Source organism: Phyllostomus discolor, chromosome 14, assembly GCF_004126475.2.
Source record: "Phyllostomus discolor isolate MPI-MPIP mPhyDis1 chromosome 14, mPhyDis1.pri.v3, whole genome shotgun sequence".
NCBI lineage: Eukaryota > Metazoa > Chordata > Mammalia > Chiroptera > Phyllostomidae > Phyllostomus > Phyllostomus discolor.
Window position 1 is genome coordinate 46,721,884 of NC_040916.2, and position 22,131 is coordinate 46,744,014.

At 48.7% G+C, this 22,131-nt stretch overlaps 1 protein-coding gene across 2 annotated transcripts; it reads left to right on the forward strand.

Annotated features, from left to right (window-relative positions):
- The first annotated feature begins 4,210 nt into the window (after positions 1-4,210).
- Positions 4,211-21,633, forward strand: THEM5 (thioesterase superfamily member 5). Of its 2 annotated transcripts, XM_036015730.1 has the most exons (8): positions 4,211-5,667; positions 14,148-14,290; positions 15,690-15,968; positions 16,883-17,084; positions 18,165-18,303; positions 20,626-20,736; positions 20,996-21,120; positions 21,440-21,633. In XM_036015730.1, the coding sequence occupies exons 3-8, from the start codon at positions 15,846-15,848 to the stop codon at positions 21,472-21,474; spliced, it is 735 nt and encodes a 244-aa protein (XP_035871623.1). In that variant the 5' UTR covers positions 4,211-5,667; positions 14,148-14,290; positions 15,690-15,845; the 3' UTR covers positions 21,475-21,633. The 2 variants fall into 2 exon arrangements, with proteins under 2 accessions (XP_035871623.1, XP_028358840.1); XM_028503039.2 differs by lacking the exons at positions 4,211-5,667; positions 14,148-14,290 and having other exon boundaries at positions 15,607-15,968.
- The last annotated feature ends 498 nt before the right edge of the window (positions 21,634-22,131 follow it).

Here is a 22,131-nt window from a genome sequence, read left to right on the forward strand (position 1 = left end):
AGTCTGACACAAGGCAATTTATCAGTGTAATACACCACATTAATAAAACAAAGAAGCAAAACCATATAAACCTCTCAATGGGTGCAGGAAAGGCATTGACAAAATCCAGTACTCTTTCATGACAGAAATACTCAGAATAAAAACTTTCTTAACATACTAAAGGGCATCTAGAAAACCCACAACCAATGTCACACTGAAAGGTGAAAAACTAAAAGCCATCCCCCTAAAATCAGGGAAAAAACAGATTCACTTTTACTACTGCTATTCAGCATAATACTAGAAGTCCTAGACAGAGCAGTTGAGCAAGAAAAAGATCCAAATTGGAAAGGAAGAAGTATTTGCAGATGACATGATTCTATACACAGATAATCCCAAAGAATCCATCAAAAAGCCAGAGCTAATAAATGAATTCAGCAAAGTTTCAAGATACAAGATTTCTCTCTCCCTCCCCCTCATCATTCACTTTGAGGAATCCCATGTGAAGAGCATCTCTATGGAAAGGTCCGTGTGCTGAGGAACTGAAGTTTCCAGCCCCAGTCTAGTCTTCAGAGAATGCAGCCCCAGCCTTGCTCCCTTGACTGCAACTTCATGAGAGACCCTGAACCAAAACCACCCAATTAATGTACTCCCAGGTTCCTGTCCCTCAGAAATAGTGTTGCTAAAATGAGGTAATGTAGCAAAAAACAACTAATGAGGATTAGGTAATCTAAATGAGAGTAGCCAGGATGATCCCAAACTACATAATCCTACAGTGGGAGGAGGTAGTACTTGATGGTTTTTATGTAGCAGGTTTGCAAGCCTAATTATTAGATATTAGGAGTGACTGAATTTTCCTCAGTGTGCACTGTATTTGTGATAAAAGCATGGGAGTGCTGTTGAAACAAAGCCTTCAAGGGTTAAAAACTGGCGACAAATAAATCACAGCATGAAAGACCAAAGACTTGTGATATTTTTTTAAATAAAATAAACCAGGATTGAGGCTCCCAATGCCAGGATTGCCTTTCTAAAATTTTATTAAGAGAAAATTTAATATAATAGAAATCTCAGCATTTAATCACTACACAAATTCTTACAAAGCTCCTATTAAAAACAACATATGTATATTTTGAAGTTTCATAGGTTCTAATCCAAAATAAAATATGGAAATGTTAGTAAGGAAAGTGAAATCAAAGTAACAAAGTACAAACCTACCACTGAAAAATCAAAACACTTTAAGCAACTTTTTAAAATGAAAGAAACGGCTATAATATTTCAAAGTGGTTGAGTCTGTGGAAGTGGAAACGGAATAAGGTAGAGGATATACTCTTTTTAATAATAAAATTTGCTTTCACAAGGCTTGATTCCAAATGCTGTGCTAGAAATTACTTTGATAAAATAAAAACTGATTTTCTTAAATATTCTTGGATCATAACTATTACAGTCAAGGGATCCTGATTTTTTTTTTCAGATTTTTTAATTGATTTTTTAGAGCAAGGGGAAGGGAGGGGGAAAGAGAGGGAGAGAAACATCAATGTGGAAGAGACACATTGATCACACACCCCAGTCAGAGGGCTGGCGACAACCCAGACATGGGCCATGATGGAGAATTGAACCATTGGCCTTCCTATTTGCAGGACGACACTCAACCCACTGAACCACATGTCAGGACAAAACTATTTTTAAAAACAGTGAACCTTGTAGGGATGTGGGGCGTGGAAGAGGAAGTCCACATACATCACTTAGTACAGTGCAGAGGACGTATGCAGTCAATGTGTGACGTATCCCCAGGGAGAGAGGGAAGTGATCGGACTAGGACACCGTTGCCCTGAGAAGATAAAACTTGCTGAGACCTGGCTCCTGCACTAGGCTCTGTGCTCATCTAAGGAGACTTAATCCACAATTACAGTGTCTGGCTGGTAGCTTCCTCTGCTAGCGCCTCATCTGCCCAGGCTGCCTCTAGAGGGCAGTCCTCTGGCAGCCCATGATCTGTCTCAGTGAGAGGAAGTCGAAGCCTGGGCTTCAGAGCTCGATGTCCTGGGTTCAGGTGTTGTCCAAGTCCTGACCTTCTGGGCAAGTTACGTAGCCTCTAAGTGCCCCCATTTCCTCATTTGTGAAACAGAGGTAACATGAGTCCTTATTTCCTAGGACTGCCATGGGGGTTAAGTGAGTCAGTGAATGCAAAACGCATATTTTCTGTAATTGTCACTCTTATCTTTGCCCACATTGGTCGAGAGTCATGTCAGCACACTTCTGAGCCCACAAGACACAGCAATGTGTTAAGTGTTTGGAGCCCATATGTAACAGGGTGCAGCCAAGAGGCGGGGGGCCCAAATAGGGATTTGGAATGTGGTCAGAACTCAAGGTGTCCAGGAAATATTAGAAAGACCTATAGGATGTCCTCACCCCTCACCCCCGGGGAAGGGACACATGGAGCAGGAACATGCAGAGCTGTTTTATACAGCAACAGCTTTGCAGCTAACCTCTGGCATGGACATTTAACATATCTATAACCTTTAACTGGTTTTATAGATATGTTAAATAGCTGTGGCCATGCTTTCAATCAGAGGGATGGAAGTGACTTCCACCCAAGATGTAAGGCAGGTGTAGCTCCCCCTGGTTACAGCGCCTGCGTGAAAGCTTGGAGAAGATTGGCTCCATGACATGGGGCCACACCCGCTCAGACTTACAATGGCAGCCCAGTAAACCTGGAATAATACAGGGATGCTAGAAGGTGTAACTGATTTTAGGAGGAGTCGGAAATGGGGCTGAAGAGGAAGATTGGTGCAGGAATTTAAACCCAGACTTGGCAGCCATTCAAGGGGAGAACCACAAGGCTTTGGCAGAGTGGGGACCCTGCAGGTTTGGTGAGAGTGAGGACCACATGGCTTTGGGGTGCTCCCTTTTGCCACGTGGCTTAGGAAGCAGGAGAGACTTTGCCTGGGAGAAAAGGGGTGAAAGGACTCTTGCTGGTGGGCCACGAGAAGGTGCCACATGGCTTTGGATTGACTGGAGATCCTGGCAGCGAGACAGCCAATGGTGCCAGGAGCCTGAATCATGGACTTCTGCTTCTTTTTCTGAGATATGGTGCCCCAGATTAGGGAAGGAGGAGAAGGAAGGACTGTGTGCATCTGTGGGTATCCTAAAAGACTTCAATATTTTAATGAAGACATCAGGTCAGTACTCTAAGTCTGTATAGCTTTAAATAAATATTTCTTTTCCTTTTCACAAATCTCTGACACTGAGAGATGTTTTTCCTCTGGTGGCAGGCATAGCGAACCTAGTGGGGGGGTCCTTTCAGTAATAGTATATCGTAACCCCCCTTGGCCCTGTTCTGTAACACATATATTAGATAAACATAGCTATAGTCAAGGAACTTAAAAGCCAATAGGAACTCAACTTAGAATCAATACAGAAGTGCCTGGTGAGTTATTACAGGAAAACATTTTTCCAAGAAAAGTAGCCAGTTCTGGTTTATGTACCACCCACCTTTCTGTCTCCAGTAGTGGAATCTTGTCAGGCCTGCAGAAGGACAGGTAGAGCTAAATCACCCTTGTTCTACCCCTTCACACACCTGCCCACCTTACTACCAATTTATGGCGCCTAGAGAATCAGTATGGAAAAGGGGGATTATCTGCATAGGATGCTGGGGGTCTAAACTTCAAAGTTTTAGAATCTTGTCTGCAAGTTCCTAGGTAGCATGGGTGGAGGTGCAGTGGGAGGGAAGAGGGCAAACAGAGGCAGAACAGTGGGCAAGAGTAGGAAGGGAAAGAGCTTTGTGGAATCAGGGCCATTAGCTGGCCAGACTCCAAAACTGGCCCCTTTCAGACTTTTGGGTGATGGAATCTGCATGCCCTGGGTGGTAATGTGTGTGACCACAGCTGAAGAACTGTGTCTGTAGAGCACTGTAGCTGTGGGAACCCAGGCCCACTGGGTTCACAGGAGCCCCCAGAGGTGAGCCTCACTCTTGGGAGAGGAACTTGCTCTTCTGGCCCCATCCACCAGAAAGTAATGGTGGCTCTCTTCATGGAACCAAGGGTGTGCCTGTGTGGCCACAGTAACTATGGAAGAAAGACAGGGTCGATGGGGAACATGTCCCAGTTGCCACAGTGAACTAAGATTCCTCTGCAGATAGCAGAGCACCAGCCACAGAGATTGGGTCCCTCAGCATTCTCCCTGCTGTTTTTCATGTTAGGAACAGGGGTGCCCTCAGAGTCCTAAGTAGCTCCTGGCTTCTTGGACTTCCTGCAGGACAGGAGGAGCAGCCCTGGGGCAGGGTAAGATATGGCTCGCCTGCCTACGAGGGGTTGGCTTTTGCAGCTCACCTGTCAGACTTGGGGCATGTTCTTTAGACCAGTATTCACACTCTGAATGGTGCATGCACAATGGCAGATGACATTAGTGAAAATGAGTGTCCCAGCCAACTCCCCCTGTAACAGTGAAAGGCTCAGTCTCTCTGACTCTATCTTAATTCTAGCCTGTGGTTTTCCCCTTGCCTTCATGCTCACAGCTCCTGATATAAATATGCTAACAATCAGAGAAATTCTGCCTGAGGCTCAAGTTTTTCAAGAACAGCTCTGCCAGGGGGTGCCTCTCCCAAGGAGGTGGGGAAATACTTACAAAATAATGATTGTTTATCAAAGATTTGCAGGAGCCTGAAGACCAGTCTCAGAACAGCAGAGGTCAACAGACCAGGGAACAAAGAGATTTAGAGATTTTGAGCTCTTTCTTGGGTCCCTGTTGGCGCCAAGAAGTCACATACCTGTTGCCCCACTCATTCTCCCTTCCCTTGACCTAAAGAGGCCTGGATTCTGGGCTCTCTTAAGATGGATTTGAGAAAGCCCTAAGGGGGCCCCATCTTCTCAAGTTTGTGCCTTCTTGATCAATAAGCCTTCCCTTACTCCAGACTCTGAGGATTTGAATATTGGCCTTTGCAGTGTGGGTGGGGCACATGGACCTTGAACCAGTAACTCCCCTGGGAACATGTGGCCAGCCTTGAGCTGTGGCAGTTCACTCCCCACCTCCTAAAGCCCTTCCATGCCCTCGGCCTTGTGCTTCTAGAACATAGCCATCTAGCCAAGTGTGGAAGGGGTCAGAGCGAAGGTAGAGGGCCAGAAGCTGAGGGCTGTCAGCCTCCAGGGGGCAGTGATTTACACTGACCTTAAAGAATCTTCTTAATGAACAGGTGGGTGACGGATTTGAAAGCAAGTCTTTGCCCTCCTCAGCCAGTGGTGTCTTCAGGTGCCTTTAGGGGAGAAGCAGCACTAAAGGTGACATGCAGAGGTTGGTTATGATGAGGCTATATCTTATGAGTGAAACGAAGAGGAATTCACCCATAAGTCTTCTCTAGAGTGGTTCACTCCAACTGCAAAACAAGTATTATGGAAAAGTAATAGCTATTACTTAAAAACAATTTTCCAGGCATTGTATCAACATATTTGCCTTACCTTCTTAACTTTTTACATACTATTGATGGCCTTATTTTACAGGTGAGCAAACTCTGTGAGATTAAGTAAATTTCCCCAAATTACACAGGCACCCTATGAAGTAGATACTCTGGTTATTCCCATTTCACACATGAGGAAGCTGAGACAAATCTGGGATTTGCATCTGGGTCCTTCTGACTCCAGATCCCGAGCTCCTAACACCAGGATTTCCTGTCTGCCTGCGATTACAAGCTCAGGCACTGAGGTAGGTGTCCTGAAGTCTGATGGAATAAGTGCTAGGCCACAGAGATGGACCCTGGAGTAGGCAGAGGTGGAACAAACTCATTTCCTTTGTCACTGAATATTTTAAACTGTCTATTTCATAAAGAACAATACCCTGATCAAGAAATTGATAAAGTTTCAACAGTAAGGAAAAATTTGATAATGGTGTATCATTAGTGTCCATTTTAGGATCAGAAAGAAAACCAACCTCTAAAATAATAATAATTTTGTATGTGTAAAGGACTAGAGGTGGATGTTATAAAGCAGTAGCTAATTGTCTTTAATTGTACATTATCCAAATCAGGAATACAAATGTAACAAATTTTCCTAGTAAATAGACAATACTAAGGCTGTTGATTCCCTCTGAATTAACTTAATGTTCTTTTTTATTTTTAATTTAATTTATTTTTTTAGAGAGGGGAAGGGAGGGAGAAAGAGAGAGAGAGAAACATCAATGTGTGGTTGCCTCTCACGTGGCCCCTACTGGCCTGCAACCCAGGGATGTGCCCTAACTGGGAATCGAACCTACGATGCTTTGTTTAGCAGCCCGCACTCAATCCACTAAGCTACTCCCGCCAGGGCTAACTTAATGTTCTTAAGAAGATAAACCCACCACTGCAGGTAAGGATAAATGTGACAAAAGGCAAAGTGCTCGCAACAAGATTCAGGAATAATATCCACCCTGCCAAAATTTAAAATATGAAAAAAATGCTTCCATAAAGTCACCCTAGTCTCAATCGATTAGTGACATGCCCACGAACTTCCCTGAGTTTCTGAAGCACTCTGGGCAAACAACTGTGGAGCGCAGCACTTCAAAGACGAGTAGCAGAGAATGCCACTTTTACTCCTCTTTTCTTTCATTTTGCCTGCATTTCATCCCTTCTCCCCGCAAACATGATCTTCTCACAGGGACTTGCCTCCTCAGCTGCCCCTCCCCCTCACGACTGACCTCTTTGTTTCTATTCATCTCTGGGACAGACACTGCTGGGCTATTGCTGTGATACAGTCATGGACATCAGTCGTTTTTGTCCATCCGTCCCTCCTCCCATCTTCTGGTAACAGAACTACGCTGACAGCCCTTTCAGGTTTCATGTGGTTCTAGTGGGGGAGGAGGACTGCTGGTCACACCCCGGCACTGAGCCAGGCCCTGGCCCAGCTTTAGTTCATCATAGCTCCTCACCCCAATGACCACAGACTCTGGTCCAAGGAGGAGGCACTTACCTAAGGGATCAGAGTCTTTCCCTGGGATTTTTCATGTGGTTGAGAGGTGAGGGAAGTGAACAGATTGAGGTACATTTTATAAATATCACCAATGAGGCCTGATTGAACTTGAGTTTCCTTCTCTATAAGATGAGAGACTTGGACCAAAGGCTCCTGGAGGCACCTCCAGATCCGGTCTGAGGATTCTGTGGGGCTTCTCCCTTGAAGAAATTAGACTGGTCCAGCTACACCCTTTCAGAGAGAGGGTACCTGGCAAACATGTGCATCCAGGGAAATTTCACTTCTGTAATCTCAGACTGAAGGTTGTCCTTATCAAAACCTACTTTCAGGTTCCCACTTTAACTAAGAAGTAACATAACGAATAACTGCTTACATTGTGACCCTTTGAGGGAATAATTACACTTTAAAAGAGAAGCAAAACTTAAAGCTATGATGAATAATGCATGGTAAAAACTCTCAATATCACAATATGTAAACAGGTGTGTGTGCATGTGTGAGTTTGTGTGCACGTGTGGTATTTATGTGGCTCAGTGTGAGTGAGCATGTCAATGTGTACTCATGCCATGTGTGTACATTAATATCTACCTGTGTGTTTCTGTGAGCACACGTGTGTTCATATCTGTGTGTTTGTGTGTGAGAGTACACCTGTGTGTACCCTGTATATACATGTATGTGAGTATGCATGCATGTGTGAGTGTATAAATAAGTGCACATAAAACCATGTGTGTGTTGTGTATATGCACGTGTATGTTCCAAGTGTGTATGTCCACATCTGGGTGTGTGTGTCTGTGTATGTGTGTGTGCATGCATATATGACTCTGTGTGGCCATGCATAGTATGTTTGTGAGTGCATGCCTTGTACCTGCCTGTGTGTGCACACGTGCACCTGTGTGTGCATTTAAAGAGCCAGGTAACTCTGCCACAGCTGCCAGAGGTGGGGGCAGGGAGTAATGTACTGGGGTCAGCCCTGGCTGGATGACTGAGTTGGTTAGAGTGTTGCCCCGATACACCAAGGCTGGCAGTTCAATCCCTCATCAGGGCACATACAATAACCATCCATGCAACAACAACAAAAATCAATGTTTGTCTCTCTCTAAAGTCAATACATTTTTTAAAGAATTTTTTAAAAATAAAAGTTTATCTGAAAAAAAAGCACTGGGGCTGTGGCTGGTGTGGCTCAGTGGGTTGAACACCAGCCTGCCCACTGAAAGGTCCCAAGTTCAATTCCCAGTCAGGGCACAGGCCTGGGTTGCGGACCAGGTCCCCTGTAGAGGGCATGCAAAAGGCCACCAATCAATGTCTCTCTCTCTCTTCCTCCCTTTCCCTCTTTCTGAAAAATAAATAGGATCTTAAAAAAAAAAGCACCGGAGTCCACAGTGTCCAGGAGCCAAGCTAGCTCAGACTAACAGAGGACACCAGGGAGGGAGCAAGATTTTCTCTGCAAGCACAAACTCTACACCACAGCAGCTATGGCGCTGTTCTTTTCTGACAAAGCCACCAAGGCACAATGACAGTGCCGTGTGCCCAGTGCCCAGCCACAGACAAGACACCTCTCCCTCAAAGGAGACTGATAGGGGACTCAAGAGTTGGAAATTTTTAGTTTAAGGTAAAAGGTTATAAGTCTAGTAAGTAATGTATATGTTAAAACTTTTTTGTTTCAGAAACTACAGATAAGGCCCATCCTGGCTCCTGGGAAAACAGCTGAACTCCTGGGGCACTGCTGAGGATTACCGCCTGGGGGACAAGTGGAGGCATCTGAACCTTTTGTGTTCCAGGGAGCGGCAGAGGACCACCAGCCCCTGGGAACAGCTAACTGCCCAGGACAGGAATGTTGCACATTCTTTCACCTTGTTCTCCCTGAACTTCAAAACCCCTCACCGCTCCTTGTTTATTCCCTGCTACAAAAACCTTGGCCTGGAAAGAAAAAACAAGATGGTCTGTTAGAGTATGAACCCGCCATCTTCTCAGATCACCGGCCATCTGAATAAAGCGCCCATAAAGATTCAATCACTGTCATTGCTTATTGGGTTTGGTAGTGACAGGCAGCCTGAATGCCAGTGTCTTTTCAGTTTCAAGACCACATCTCCCAATCTCCCGTCCCTGCTGAGGCCAGGAGCCACAGCCTCAGGAAGGAAGGGCCCTCCCAGTGGGCTCTTTCTCTGTCTTCATAGACAGAGCCCAAGGCAGAGCCCCAGAGCCAGACACTCCTGAACAGCCCAGCTTCCAGGAAGGAATCCATGGTCAGGCAGTTTAATATGAAACTTTTTAAAAAGATTTATTTATTTATTTATTTATTTATAGAGAGAGGGGAAGGGTTGGAGAAGGAGAGGGAGAGAAACACTGATGAGAAAGAAATATCCATTGGTTGCCTCTTCAAACCTTAATCTTGCCAGGGCCCTCAAAGATCGGGATGCCGACAGCACATTCCCCAGAGATATGACGATAGAGCCTACCAGCCACCAGGGAGGAAGGACCGGTTTTTCAGACACTAACCTTTCTGGCCTGTGTTTGGGGCTCTGCCAACTCTTGTGAAAGATGAGAAGAATTTGGAGAAGAGAAGTGGCCTCCCTCACACCACTAAGTGGAGGGCTGAGGACTGGCTGTGGAGATGGGAGGTGGAGAAGGGTAGTACACGGAGGTTAGCAAGGAAAATTGCCCCCAAAAGGAGAGGGCTCTCCTAGCTTAGGGGCTGGAGGTGGGAGAGCCCTGGGTGGCTTCTCTGTGAGGGACAGGGTTCAGGCTCCTCCAGGAGCTTCTTGGGAGCTGAATCACCTAATGAGCATCTCCTGCCACCTGCTCCCAAGGCCTGGCGGTGCCTCCTTTCTCCTTCAGCCTTCACAGGCCCTCACCACACCCTAGCCCCTCCTGCGACTCATCAGCAGGAGTGATGCCCCATCGGGGCCCCAGAACTTGGCTCTGTACCGTCTGATTATCCTGTGTGGACACATGCTCTACCCGCAGGATGCCCCTGGCCCTGAGGAAAGGGGACAGGGGTTCCAGGCACTCAGCAGCAGCCGGGTCACCATCACCATACTCGGAGGGTTTGTGAGCTTTGCCGCCGACCTGGTTGAACAGTTACTGACACCCTATATCAGAGTTTTCAGGGGACAAAGGGGCTCAGGTTATCATGGGGAGGGTATTAATCATTTAATATGCTTTTAAAAGGAATGTGACCTTACTTTGTACCCCAAGCTGGTAAAGCAGATGTGCCAGTGGCACCATGTGGCCTTCCCACTGGTTTGGAGAAGCCACCTCTTCAGTGATTGTCTGGGTTCGAGGAAAAGGGGATTTCAGACCTGGCTAGTTCCTGCGCGCCCACCCTGAGTGCGCGTGCGCGAGCACACACACACACACACACACACACACACACACCCTTCAGGATTTGTCACTGTCTGAGTGTAGAGGTCCTGCCTCTGCCCTTATGGGTTCACAAGTAGGAACTCGGTTCCAGCTGAGATGTGGTAGGGGCTCTCCCATTTCTGGGGGCAGCTCAGTTCCCCTCATTCCTGGCACATTCTCTGTCCCTGTACAAACCCCTCCATCAGCCCAGTAATCCCACAGGCAGTGGCACCTGGAGCCAGCACCTACTATCAGCCCCCTGTTCCTCTGCACATGATCCTCTGCCACAGCCCTGCCCTTCCAGGTGGGCACCCACCAGTCCAGCCACCCAGGGTCCCTTTGGGCAAAGTACTAAGCAACCACATTTTCTACCTCCATACTGTGCCCCACGCTGGGTGAAGATGGCCTTTTCCCTATGTTGGTTATAGTCTGAAGCTCAGTTTCTGCCCTTCCCCAAGCATCCCCATGAGTACCTCCCATCCACAACCAAGACCCAAAACCTTAGAAACTAGATGAAGCAAAAACCCTGAGGCAGTGCACAGCCATCTGGCTTCAACATGTGAGAGTTATTTTCCTTTCCAAAGGGCCCACCACGGGTGTCAATGTTGTAAATTGAATCTTAGGAAGGTCCCTCCCAAAAGGAACCAGGAAAAGACAGCCGATCTGGGAGCAGAGAGACTAGATCTGGGCACACAAGCAACAGACTTGGGGAGAATGATGAAAGGAAAGGGACCATGTGGCACAATCAGCAGCCTGCAGGACAAGATCCAGCTGGAGATGTTTACTTTGTCCCATGCGATATTTTTTATAAAGCTATTGCAACGTCTCAATGTTAGAACTTTCACATACAAGTCTGGATTTGGGCTGGCTTTTCTTGAAAAAGTGGAGAAGCTGGCACTAGGCCTGTCCTGCATCATGGCAGCTCCTGAGTGAGGCTGAGCCAGGGCCGCCTGCTCTGTGTACCCCCAGTTTTCCCCTCACTCTCTGTTGTGCACAGCTGCCCCTGCCCAGCCTGACCCCTGACCCTTAGCTCATAATATCAAGAAACTGAATTTCCCTGAGGGCCGGGTCAGCTGGAGCAGAGTCTAAAGGTCAGCCATGAACTGAGAGGCAAATGGGCAGTCTGGGAGCTTACCAGCAATCACCCTGGGTGAGCCATCTTCAGGAGGGATTGAGTTCACAGAGGACTAAATAGCAATAGCATCTAGGGAGGACCATCATGGAAGTTCCTTCCAGGTGGGGGCCATCCCGACAGAATGACCTGGAAGTGCAGTTCCCCTCAGGGGGGCTCCACCACCTGTCCAGAACCATCTGGAAAGACTAAGTGCTACAGCATAGCCGGCCTTGTGGGGACAGGAAGCTCCAAGGAAAGAAGTGGTGTGACTTTAGATTTGGGAGCCTGATGAGAGGAAGAAAAGGCTGGAACCAAGAAGCGATCACTGAACCTACCAAGGCCTTGGTTACTCCTGTTGCTTCTCTCCATACCAAAGAAGTTTCTAGTTCAGTGCTGCACTAGAGCTGGTTCCTACCAACTTGCAGGAGCCAATTGTGCACGTTTCTTCCCATCTTCACAGTGTCAGTGGCTTCACACTGGCAGCTTGAAATCAGCCACCCTGGGAATATTACACCCCAGAAATTAGCAAATGCTACCAATTAGAGCTTCCTCCCTGTAAAGAGTTGGTTGTTAACCATTCACCAGCACAGCACTGCCGGTTCTCCTGGGCACCTCCTGGCAGGTCAGATCCAGGATGTGCTTCTGGAGACAGGTAATATCTCAGCAAGAGAAGCCCCCAGACTCAACATTGCCCCATGGATCCCAAACTGGAAATGGACCAGGCAGGCAACAAGACTGGCCTCCTCTTTTCTAATTGCTTCCCCAGAGAGCCCAGGTCTGGGGAGACACTTTCTTTTCTCTGACCTGGTTTTGTTTGGTCTTTTTGAGTTCACAGGATTGCTGGGCCAAAGCCCATGTAATAGAAACCACTCAAGGCACTAGCCAAGCACCTTCCCATCTTTCTGGATAGCTGACCTCCCAGTCCACACCTAGAAACGGATCACTGTTGTAGAAAGAGTCCACAAGATCTGTGGAACGGCGGGAAAAGAGTCAGAAACGGGGAAGAGTGCTTTCTCCACAATTCTAATGTTTCTCTTCCAAGACGGCCTTTGCCGGCTCCTCCATCCTACTCCGGCTACCCAAACTGGGGCCTCATCCATGGTTTTGCCATCACCATCAATGTTCTCTCAGACACTTTTTTCTAATTACCTTCAACTGGCCATACTCTTGAACACATTATGCCTGCTCTTCAGTACCACAGATCTGGCCAGACCTTCATTTCTTTTCCTTTCTTTCTCTTGGCCTCTCTTCCCTCCCAGCTGGGAGATGATGGTTGATCATCTCAACCTCCGGTCAACTCCTTCAGTTCCCTTGTTTTCCCCTAGACCAGAGCATCCAGCCAGACCTTGGTAATTATCAACTCAAGGAAAATAAGAGTAATACAAGAAAGGAAATAGAACTATATAATATGTGCTAAAGCCCAGAGCAAAATGTGCATAACTCATAATGGTATAAATATTTGAAAGTTGATTTAACCAAAAATTGTGAAACAACTAAAGTGGGAGGGTATCTATAAGAAAAATTTTGTGTTTCTACTTCACTCTCCGCACAGCACTTCTGACACCAGAGGTGGGAGTTACTCCTCCACAGCAAGCAATTCGCTGTGATTCCGGCTGGATGGATGCCCCACGTTTTAATTCTGACACTAACCAGAATAAGTGCAGACCCCGCAGGTTAAGAGCTCAGTCCCATGACTGAGTTGACATCATTTCAGATGCCAGCTAAAAGTAGTAGGTCCCCGGGTTGCCCACAACGTCTGTCCGACTTGGCTACAAATCAGAGGTTCCCACCATCCTTGGATTCAATCATTTGCTAGAACAGCTCACAGAACTCAGAGAAACACTTACATACGTTTTCCAGTTTATTATATGATAAAGGTTACAATGAAGGACACACACGGACATCCAGATGGAGAGGCACATAGGCCGTGGTGCAGGAGGGTCCCAGCACAGGTGCTTCTGTCTCCAAGGAGCTGGGGTTTGTCAACCTGGAAGCTCTGCAAACCCCATACTATTGGGATTTGGGGGAGGTTTCATCACAGAGGCATGATCAACTCAATCTCCAGTCCCTCTCCCCTTCCTGCAAGATGGGAAGTGAAACTAAAAGTTCCAAGTTTCTGATCATGGCTTGGTCCTTCTGGTGATCAGCTACACCCAGGAGCCCACCCAGAGTCCTCTCCTTCGAGCAAAAGACACTCCTATTGATAGGGGACTCAAGATTTGGAAAATTTTTAGCTTAAGGTAAAAAGTTACAAGTCTAACAAGTAATGTGTATGTTAAAGCTTTTGTTTCAGAAACTACAGATAAGGCACATCCTGGCTCCTGGGAAAACAGCCAGCCCCCTGGGGCACTGATAGAAGATTACCACCTGGGGACACCCGGACCTTTTGTGTTCCAGGGAGAGCAGATGACCACCCTCCCCTGGAAACAGCTAACTGCCCAGAAGAGGGATGCTGAAGCTTTGCTCAACTAATCCTACCTGAATTTCAAAGCCGTCACCACTCCTTGTTTAGTCACTCACCCCCACCTTATAAAAATTCTGGTAGGGAAAGAGAAGAGAAGGTGGTTTGTCAGGGTATGAACCCACCATCTTCTCAGATTGCCAGCCACCTGAATAAAGTGCCCATAAAGATTCAATCCCTGTCATTGCTTGTTGGGTTTGGTAGTGATAAGTAGCCCAAACGCTAGTGTCTTTTCCAGTTACACTGTCACCCAGGGAATTCTAAGTGATCTAGGAGTTCTGTGCCAGGAACATGGGGCAAAGACCAATAATTTTCTATTATTTTCCAGAAGGTGTTACTCCTCTAGTCAGGCAACAAGAGATGGCAATCCCACTGGGATGTACAATCCACAAAGAAAGTCTGGCCATGAAAGGGTGATAACCCAGCTCCCACGTGGCTCTGAGGCAATGAAACAAGAATTTCCTTTCCGAGGTACAACTACTGGCTCTTGGGAGAACAGCCCTTGCATCTCTCTTAGGCAACCTTTCTGAGGTCAGTTTCCAGTCTTTGAGGCCCCCTGGGGAAATTTCACTCTCCCCTTTACCTCAGATCCTTTTATTTCCTCCTCAAGTCTCATCTTCCAAATCAAGAATCACACACAGAGGCAGGCAGAGGGAATGCAGAAATACCCAGTACCCTGGAGGCCCCAGGGCAAGCCAGAGGCACGGGAGGTCAGCTCCGGCTAGCTGCTGCTGCTGCTGCTGCACAACTGGAATGAAGATTCCCCCCCTACCAGATCTTTCCACTCACCTGGAGATACCTGACCTCCTGCTTTGTATGAAACTCTCTGTTTTTGTATGGACAACTAATTCATATATTTTTGGTTGGACCCAGGACCTGGATAGAGCAAAAAACTGGTTCCTCCAGTCCTTGAGGAAGTCTCATTCAAAGCTTCATAAGAGATGAGAAAAATATTTACACTTTAGTCTTTTAGGGCAGCCAAATCCAGAAGGTAGGACAAAACTCTTAAATTTCCATGTTAAATCTGTTTGCTCTTTTAGAACCTGCCAAAATGTCATCACCATTATTATTCTTATAATTCTACATTTGTACAGTTCTGATCTTTAGAATATGCTTTATTCTAGTGAACTAGAAACTGGGACTTTTACTTGAAAACTGGCAGTTTCAACTGAAACGAAGAAACACCACCAGAAGAAAAAAGTCCACAACCTTGCAAATGCTGGCTGAGTACTGCCCACCCCCCAACTCAAACCTACCTCTTTTCCAGGCTTAGCAGTGACAAAGTTTCCCCTGCCCCCGCTGTCCATGCCCCCCTCACCCTCAGCACTTTCCGCTGCCATCATCCCCTCCCTGGAGTTTCCAAAGTGACAGAGTACCCTTGCTAAACTGCTTCCTCCCGCCTGATCTTCTGTCCTCCCCTCCAAGTCCTTCCCCTCCCCGTCTATCCTTGCTGGGAACCAGCAGGTAGGGGATTCCCCGTGCTGCTCTCTGCCTGGCTAAGGGCCCTGTGTTGGTTTTCTGAGTCCCAGAATGGTAACAAAGATTTGAGAGCACACACCAACATACACAGACACACCACCAACACCCTAAAATCAAGAAACAGCCTTCCTTGATCTTTCTGGGAATTCTTTTGGGTTCTCTCCCCAGAGCTCCAGGGCAGCTCTCCAAACCTCTATGTACTATTCCTCTATGCATTTTTTTTTTTTTTTTTTTTGCTTCTTTAGCAAATACTTCTTTCTGGACTCGAGCCAGCCCTGCTGTGCATTCATGCCCCAACAGCATCCGCCCCTCCCCAAGCCCTGGGTGGGGCTAAGGCCCCAAGCACCTATGGGTGTTTCTCAACCAACCGGTCTTGTCTGACCTCCTGCAGTGGAAGGCTGCTGATGAAAGCTTTGTGACAGAAAGAAGGGAGGCCTGTCCGAGAGCAGGTTGCACAGGCCCCAAGGTACTGCTGAAAAGTGCTCTCACCTGCTGCTTCCTCAGGAGTCGGCCAGCAGCCCTGCCGACCGGACCCCAGTGCTCAGCCATGATAAGAAGAGGCCTCCAAGGGGCAGCAAGACTCAGGCACCACGGAGCCCTTCCTGGTGCCGCCCGCATCCTGCCCAGACTCAACCCTGCCTCAGCATTCGGATCTTCCACGGACTCCCTGGTGAGTTCCCAGCTCAGCCAATGGACAGCCCTTCTCCTGGGTGCCTAGGGCATAAGGAGCACCCCAAATCTCCTCTTCCTAGATTGTGGCCAGGGCAGGTAGACAGGTGTTGGGGAGCTGTTTAATTTGGCAAAGGGAAGATGCTCTGGGGATACCAAGTAGCCTAGATCAAAAACTAAGACCACCAGGACACTGTTGTCCTGGCCTGACTTGAGTGTGGCCATCCAGTGATCTCTCTCCTCCTGCTGCAGCTGAGCTGGGGCATCCCCAGTGGGAGGACCCTGTGTGTGATCTTGGCAAGCCCCTGGCTTACTGACCACAGCTGTGATTGCTGCATAAGCATGTGAAGCCATAGGGGACCCCTCACCCCACAGGTTGTACCACGTCTTTCCGCCTCTCCACCTCTCTGGGCACTCAAAACCCTTTTCAAAGGAGCTGCCCTGCTGGGGCAGGCCCACAACTGTGGACAAGCTGCAGTAGTCCCTGAGGGGAGAGGTGGTAACCATGGTCCTCACCAGCTGTGGTCAGCCCCTAGGGAAGACAGTCTCTCAGAAAGGGCTCTAGTCTGACCATCAGCTCTCACACTCACAAGCTTAGCAGCCTTAACCATATTTCCTCAGTTTCCCCATCTCTACCATGGGGTTAATTCTGGCAATTCACAGCCTCAAAGAACAGCTCACAGGTTTTAAAACAGGATAATTACCAGGCGCAAACCACAAGCAACATGCCCCTAGAAATTGTCAGACCCAATTCCTTTCCTCCCCTTACTAGGCCTTAGGGTCTCCTAGCCCAGCCACCCAACCCCTCTGCAAGGAAGACGGGCATTTCCCTCAGGTCAACACTGGTGGAAGGGATTAAGGAAGCCAAAAATGCAGGAGCACACTCGTCTAATCTCCCTGATTTTTCTCACTCAGGTCTCAAGGTTCTGCCCAGAGAAGACAGATTTAAAGGACTATGCCCTTCCCAATGCCAGCTGGTGTCCAGACATGCTGAGCCTGTACCAGGAATTTCTGGAGAAGACTAAGGCCGATGGCTGGGTCAAACTGCCTTCCTTCAAGTCCAACAGAGATCACATCCAGGGGCTCAAGCTCCCATCTGGGTTAGCAGCCACCTCAGGTAAGTCCTGGCCTGAGGGGGTTCATCAGCACAGCTGTCCCAGCCCACCGGAGTCGGAGTCGGGTCAGCCAACCCCTTCCCCTGCGTTCACAGACGCTGGGGAAGGGAACTCAAGGCTCTGACTCTCAGCTAAAAGTTGTTTTTTTTTTTTTGCTAACTCCACCCGCTGTGCTGCAGCCCTGGACAGGGAATGCAACCTCTGGTTGTCTGGGCTCCCTCCTCCCATCTGAACAGAGTTCACCCTAGAGGCCGCACGGGAGAACTGCCATCTCAGCCCGCTGCCCTTCGGCCTCATCCCAAATCCTCCTCCTCCAACCCAAAAGGCTTTGGGGCCCCCTCCCCCACTGCAGGCCTGGCCCACATCCATGCTCTGCTAGGCCCGTGCTCTGCTCTACAGGCCACCCACCCACCAGATTAACAGAGCTTTCCACCTCCATCTTTTTGCTTGTACGTGTGTGTGTGCGTGTGCTGGGTTCGAGTGAGCGTGTGTCCATGTTTTCTTGTCTCTCCCATTTCATGTGTATGTTTTTCCTGCCCGGTGAGGAAGGGGTGGTATGGTACACAGACTATCCTTGGGTTTATGGCACAGACAAAGCAAGGGCACCAAAGTAATTTTTAAAAGAAGTTGGTACTCATCCAAAAAGGATATAGTTGTGGTTGTCTTGGGAGCGGGGGGATCAGAATTTGGGTGAGCTTTTCTGCATTTATTTTGCTGTTTAGTACTGTCATTATTTTGAATTACTATACATGAATTACATGAATTGCATTTTTTAATTTTCAGTGTATAGAGTCTGTTAAAGTCTTGACCTGACCTTGACCCTATGCCCACCCTTAACCAGGAAACTTCCTGAGTGTTTCTCCCTCCAGACCAAGGGCTCCTGGGGGACGTGGCTGTGCCTCCGGTCTCCGATGGAAGACTCCTGGGTGTGGAGCCTGGGTGTCCTCTGGTGCTCTCCTTGACCCTGTGCCTGACTCAGGCCTCAACCCCATGGTGCTGAATGACTGGCACTCCATCCTGCACCAGCCCCTTGCCCTTGTGCACTCCCTTCTCCAGCTGCTCCAATGCCCATCTCTCCCCAGACAAAAGTGACTGGCGCCTCTTCACCAGGTGCATCCCAGTGGAAGGACAAGGCTTCGAGTATGCCATCTTTTTTCACCCATCCAAGAAGAAGTCTGTCTGTCTTTTCCAGCCAGGACCCTACTTGGAGGGGGCCCCTGGGTAAGACTACAGATAAGGCTGAGGTGGCTTGGCTGCTTCTGGGGCTTGGCTCAGCAGGTGGATTGGGCACACACCAGGCCTTGTGACTGTACCTCTCCCTAAGGGGCTGGGTGGGGTTGCACTAGACTGCAAGGACATTTGGGTCATTTAGTCCAGTCCTATTGTGCAGATAAGGGAGAGCCTCCTTAGCTCCCTCCCAGCTGCAGGAATTCCTCCCAAGTGCAAGAATTTTCCAGTAAGAAGGGGTTTTACAGGCCACTTTGAGAGGGATGTGGTGAACTTGGAAGAGGACAAGATCTGGAATGAGGAGCCAGGCCTCCAGTCCTGTTCTGCCACTGCTGGCCTTGAAACCCCAAGCAAGCAATTTAAACTCTGGCTTTCAGTCTTCTTACCTGGGGCAATAATACCTACCTACCAGAGTGGCTGATAGGTATAATATCATGGGCCTATGTGCTCATCAACCATAAAGCACTACATAGCTATCACACACCATCTATCCACACTTCATGTTTTACCCACAGGCAAACTGATGCACACAGAGGTAAGGTAACTTAATTTGCCTAAGACAGCACAATGCAATCAAGGTCAGATGCGGGACTCTAGTGCAGGAAGCGGGGCTCCAAGTCCATTGCTCTCTCCACTGTATTCTGCTGCTTCCAAACTTGGGAGGGAGCTAGGAAAGACCTCACTCTGGACATAAATACATCCACAAGGAATATCAGGGTGGCTTTGGCTAGGTGGCTCGGTTGGAGCATCATTCCATACACCAAAAGTTTCTGGATTCAATTCTTGGTCAGGGCACATACCTAGGTTGTGGGTTTGATCCCTGGTCAGGATATGTACAGGAAGCAATGGATCAATTTTTCTCTCTTACATCGATGTTTCTTTCTCACATTGATGTCTCTCTCTCTCTCTCTCTCTCTCTCTCTCTCTCTCTCTCAAATCAATAAACATATTCTCGGGTAAGGACTTTTAAAACATTGTTTTAAATCAGGCTGTCCCTGAGCCTCTTGCCTAAGGCTAGTGAACCACCCAATCCATAATTTTCTACCTTCTCCTCCATCCCAGTTCCTGCTTTGCAGTGACTGAAGGTTGTTGGGGGTGCTGGAGTTCCTGCAAGGGAGAGAGAGAAAGGAGAGGTAAAAAGAAGCTTCAGGGTCCCAAGGCCTGATAAGGATCCAATTGCAGTTAAAAAGAATTCACAGAGTTTAGTGGATGTCCGCCCTCCACGGGTGGTGGGTTCAGACTGCAGCCCTTGGCACCGTCCATGGAGACAGATTTCTACACTAGTGCATGCAGACCCCGGAGGACGAGGCCAGAGCCCTGCCCAGGTCAGGGATCCCCTCCCTTCCGAAGAGGAAAACCTCAAGGAGGCGGGGATGGCGGGGGGGGGGGGGGGGGGGGGACACATGTGGCTGGCTTTTATCAGAGGACCATCCCACACTCAGGGCAGTGTACTGCGGGCATCCAGAGAAGAGATTACTACTGAGCTAGAAAAACCCAGTTCAGCCTACCTCCTGTGCAGGTAAAAACACAGTTCTCATGTCTTTCTTTCCCCTGTGTCTCCTATGCTACTCACACAGAACGCTCCACTTCTGACACGTCTGGCTACCAAATGTGTGGAGGTTCTTCCCCACACCAAGCAATACTCTGGGGCACCAGCAAAGTATCCCACAATTTACCTCAATTTCAACACTGTCTACCTGGACAGAGTGTCAGATCTCACAGGTTAAGGACTCAGTCCTACAAGACTGCCCCCCACTTCAGATGCCAATCGCAAGTAGTAGGTCCCCAAGTTACTCATAACTTCTGATTTGGCTACAAATCTGAAGTTCCCACAATCCCTTTTTAGGGTTTGATTAATTTGCTAGAGTGACTCAGAGAACTCAGGGAAACACGCTTACCAGTTTATTAAAGGATTTGATAAAGGAGACAGGTGAACATTTGGATGAAGAGATGTGTGGGGTGAGGCTTGGGAGGGTCCTGAGCACAGGAGCTTCTGTCTTTGTGGAATCGGGGTGCATCACCCTCCCCGTGTGAGTGTGTTTGCCAGCCTGGAGGCCTCTGAACTCCACACGTTTGGGATTCTGTGGAGGCTTCCTCATGTAGGGGTGATTGATCATTAACTCCATCTCCAGTCCTTCTCCCTTCTCAAGAGAATGTGGGGGTGGGGTGGGGGGAGATTAGGTGGGATCCAGCTCCATTTCCTTTCTTTTCCTGGGAAAAGTAGAGGCAGGGTGGTTCTGCCTCAGGGTGGGGAAGGCACAGGAAACCAGTGTGCCCAGCGCTGCAGCCCGGCCTTGCTCCTTGTCCCCACCCCAGGTTTGCCCACGGAGGGTCCCTGACAACTATGATAGATGAGACCTTTTCTAAAATTGCCTTCCTGGCTGGAGAGGGGCTGTTAACACTCAGCCTCAACATCAAGTTCAAAAAGTAAGTACAGATCCTCATGGTGTTGGCCAAAGTCATGGTCCTTTTAGTCATGGGGGTGGCTGTCCTGGGCAGTTAGGGTACAGGAGCCCTGCCTGTCTCTCACCTTCCCCAGTTCTGGGAGCTGGCAGGCAGGCCCTGAGCCCAGGGCCACTTAAGTCCCTGAGGCAAGGTGGGATGAGAATGATGGGGGATCACAGGGGTGAAGGAGTGAGGGCCAGGGGTTCGTGTGAAGGCTGGGCTAAGCCTCCTCCTCTCCCAGCTTGATCCCCGTGGGCTCTCTGGCTGTACTAAACATTGACGTGGAAAAGATTGAGGACCAGAAGCTTTACATGTCCTGCGTCGCCCAGAGCAGAGACCAGAAGACAATCTATGCCAAGTGCTCAGGTAAAGAGGTCCTTCAGCCCCAGGCCCTGTCCTGCCACCACCAGCCCCACAACAAATGGGAGAAAGAATACTAAGGATCCAGTCTCAAGCTGAGGTCCTGCTTTTCAACCTGGGATTGGGTACCCGCTGTAGACAGGGTGAAGTGAGGGAAAGATCAACTAGGATTTTTTTTTCCGATGTGTGATTGCACAGCTTGTACCACAGGACAGGATCCCTCAGGCGCTGGGTGACTGACTGAATGCAAATGCTCAGAGCGCCCCACCAAGCTCCTGCCCTCTCTGCCCTTATTCCTGCCACCCAGCTCGCCCTTCTCTTGCAGGTGTTTTCCTTCGGCTGCAGCTGGAACAGGAGTAACAGTCACTCTGCCTTCAGGAGAGCCTACCTCTGACTGTCCTGCCTGCCTGGGACCCACTGCAGGGCAGGGAGGGCTCCCCAGGGAAGCCACTGATGAAGTGAAGGAGGGGGCACTTTTCTCTGAGCAAATAAAGTCTCACAACCCCACTCTCAGCCCAAGACCCTTCTGTAGTTGGAAGTCAAAGTCCTCCCAGGACCTCCTACACACCCACTCTCCCAGTCAGCACCAATGGAAGAGATTTACTGAGCCCCTGCCAGGCACTGAGCACACAGCAATGAGGAGAGGACCCAGGGCCTTGAGGTGCACAGCCGTGAGCCGGAGCCGAGTCACACAGCGCCCCATAGGTTCTCCCCTCCACCTTGGCCCCTGTCATGGGTGCGGTGCAGACACAAGGGACGGACAGTCAGTTTTACTCTATGAAAGTGATTTTTTTTTTAAAAAAAGGCTTTCTAGTGGAAACTGTTCTTAAACCGAGTCTCAGAAGTTAAGTGGTGTGCTCTAGGCAGTCAGGGGACAGAGGATACTCCAGGAAAAGGGAACAGTAAGAGCAAAGGCACAGAAGAGAGAGCACAGTGACCTTGGAAAATGGCAAGGGGTGGAGTGGGGCAGGAATTTGAGGAAAGGGGAGGGGGCAGGGACAGGGGCAGGCCACAGAA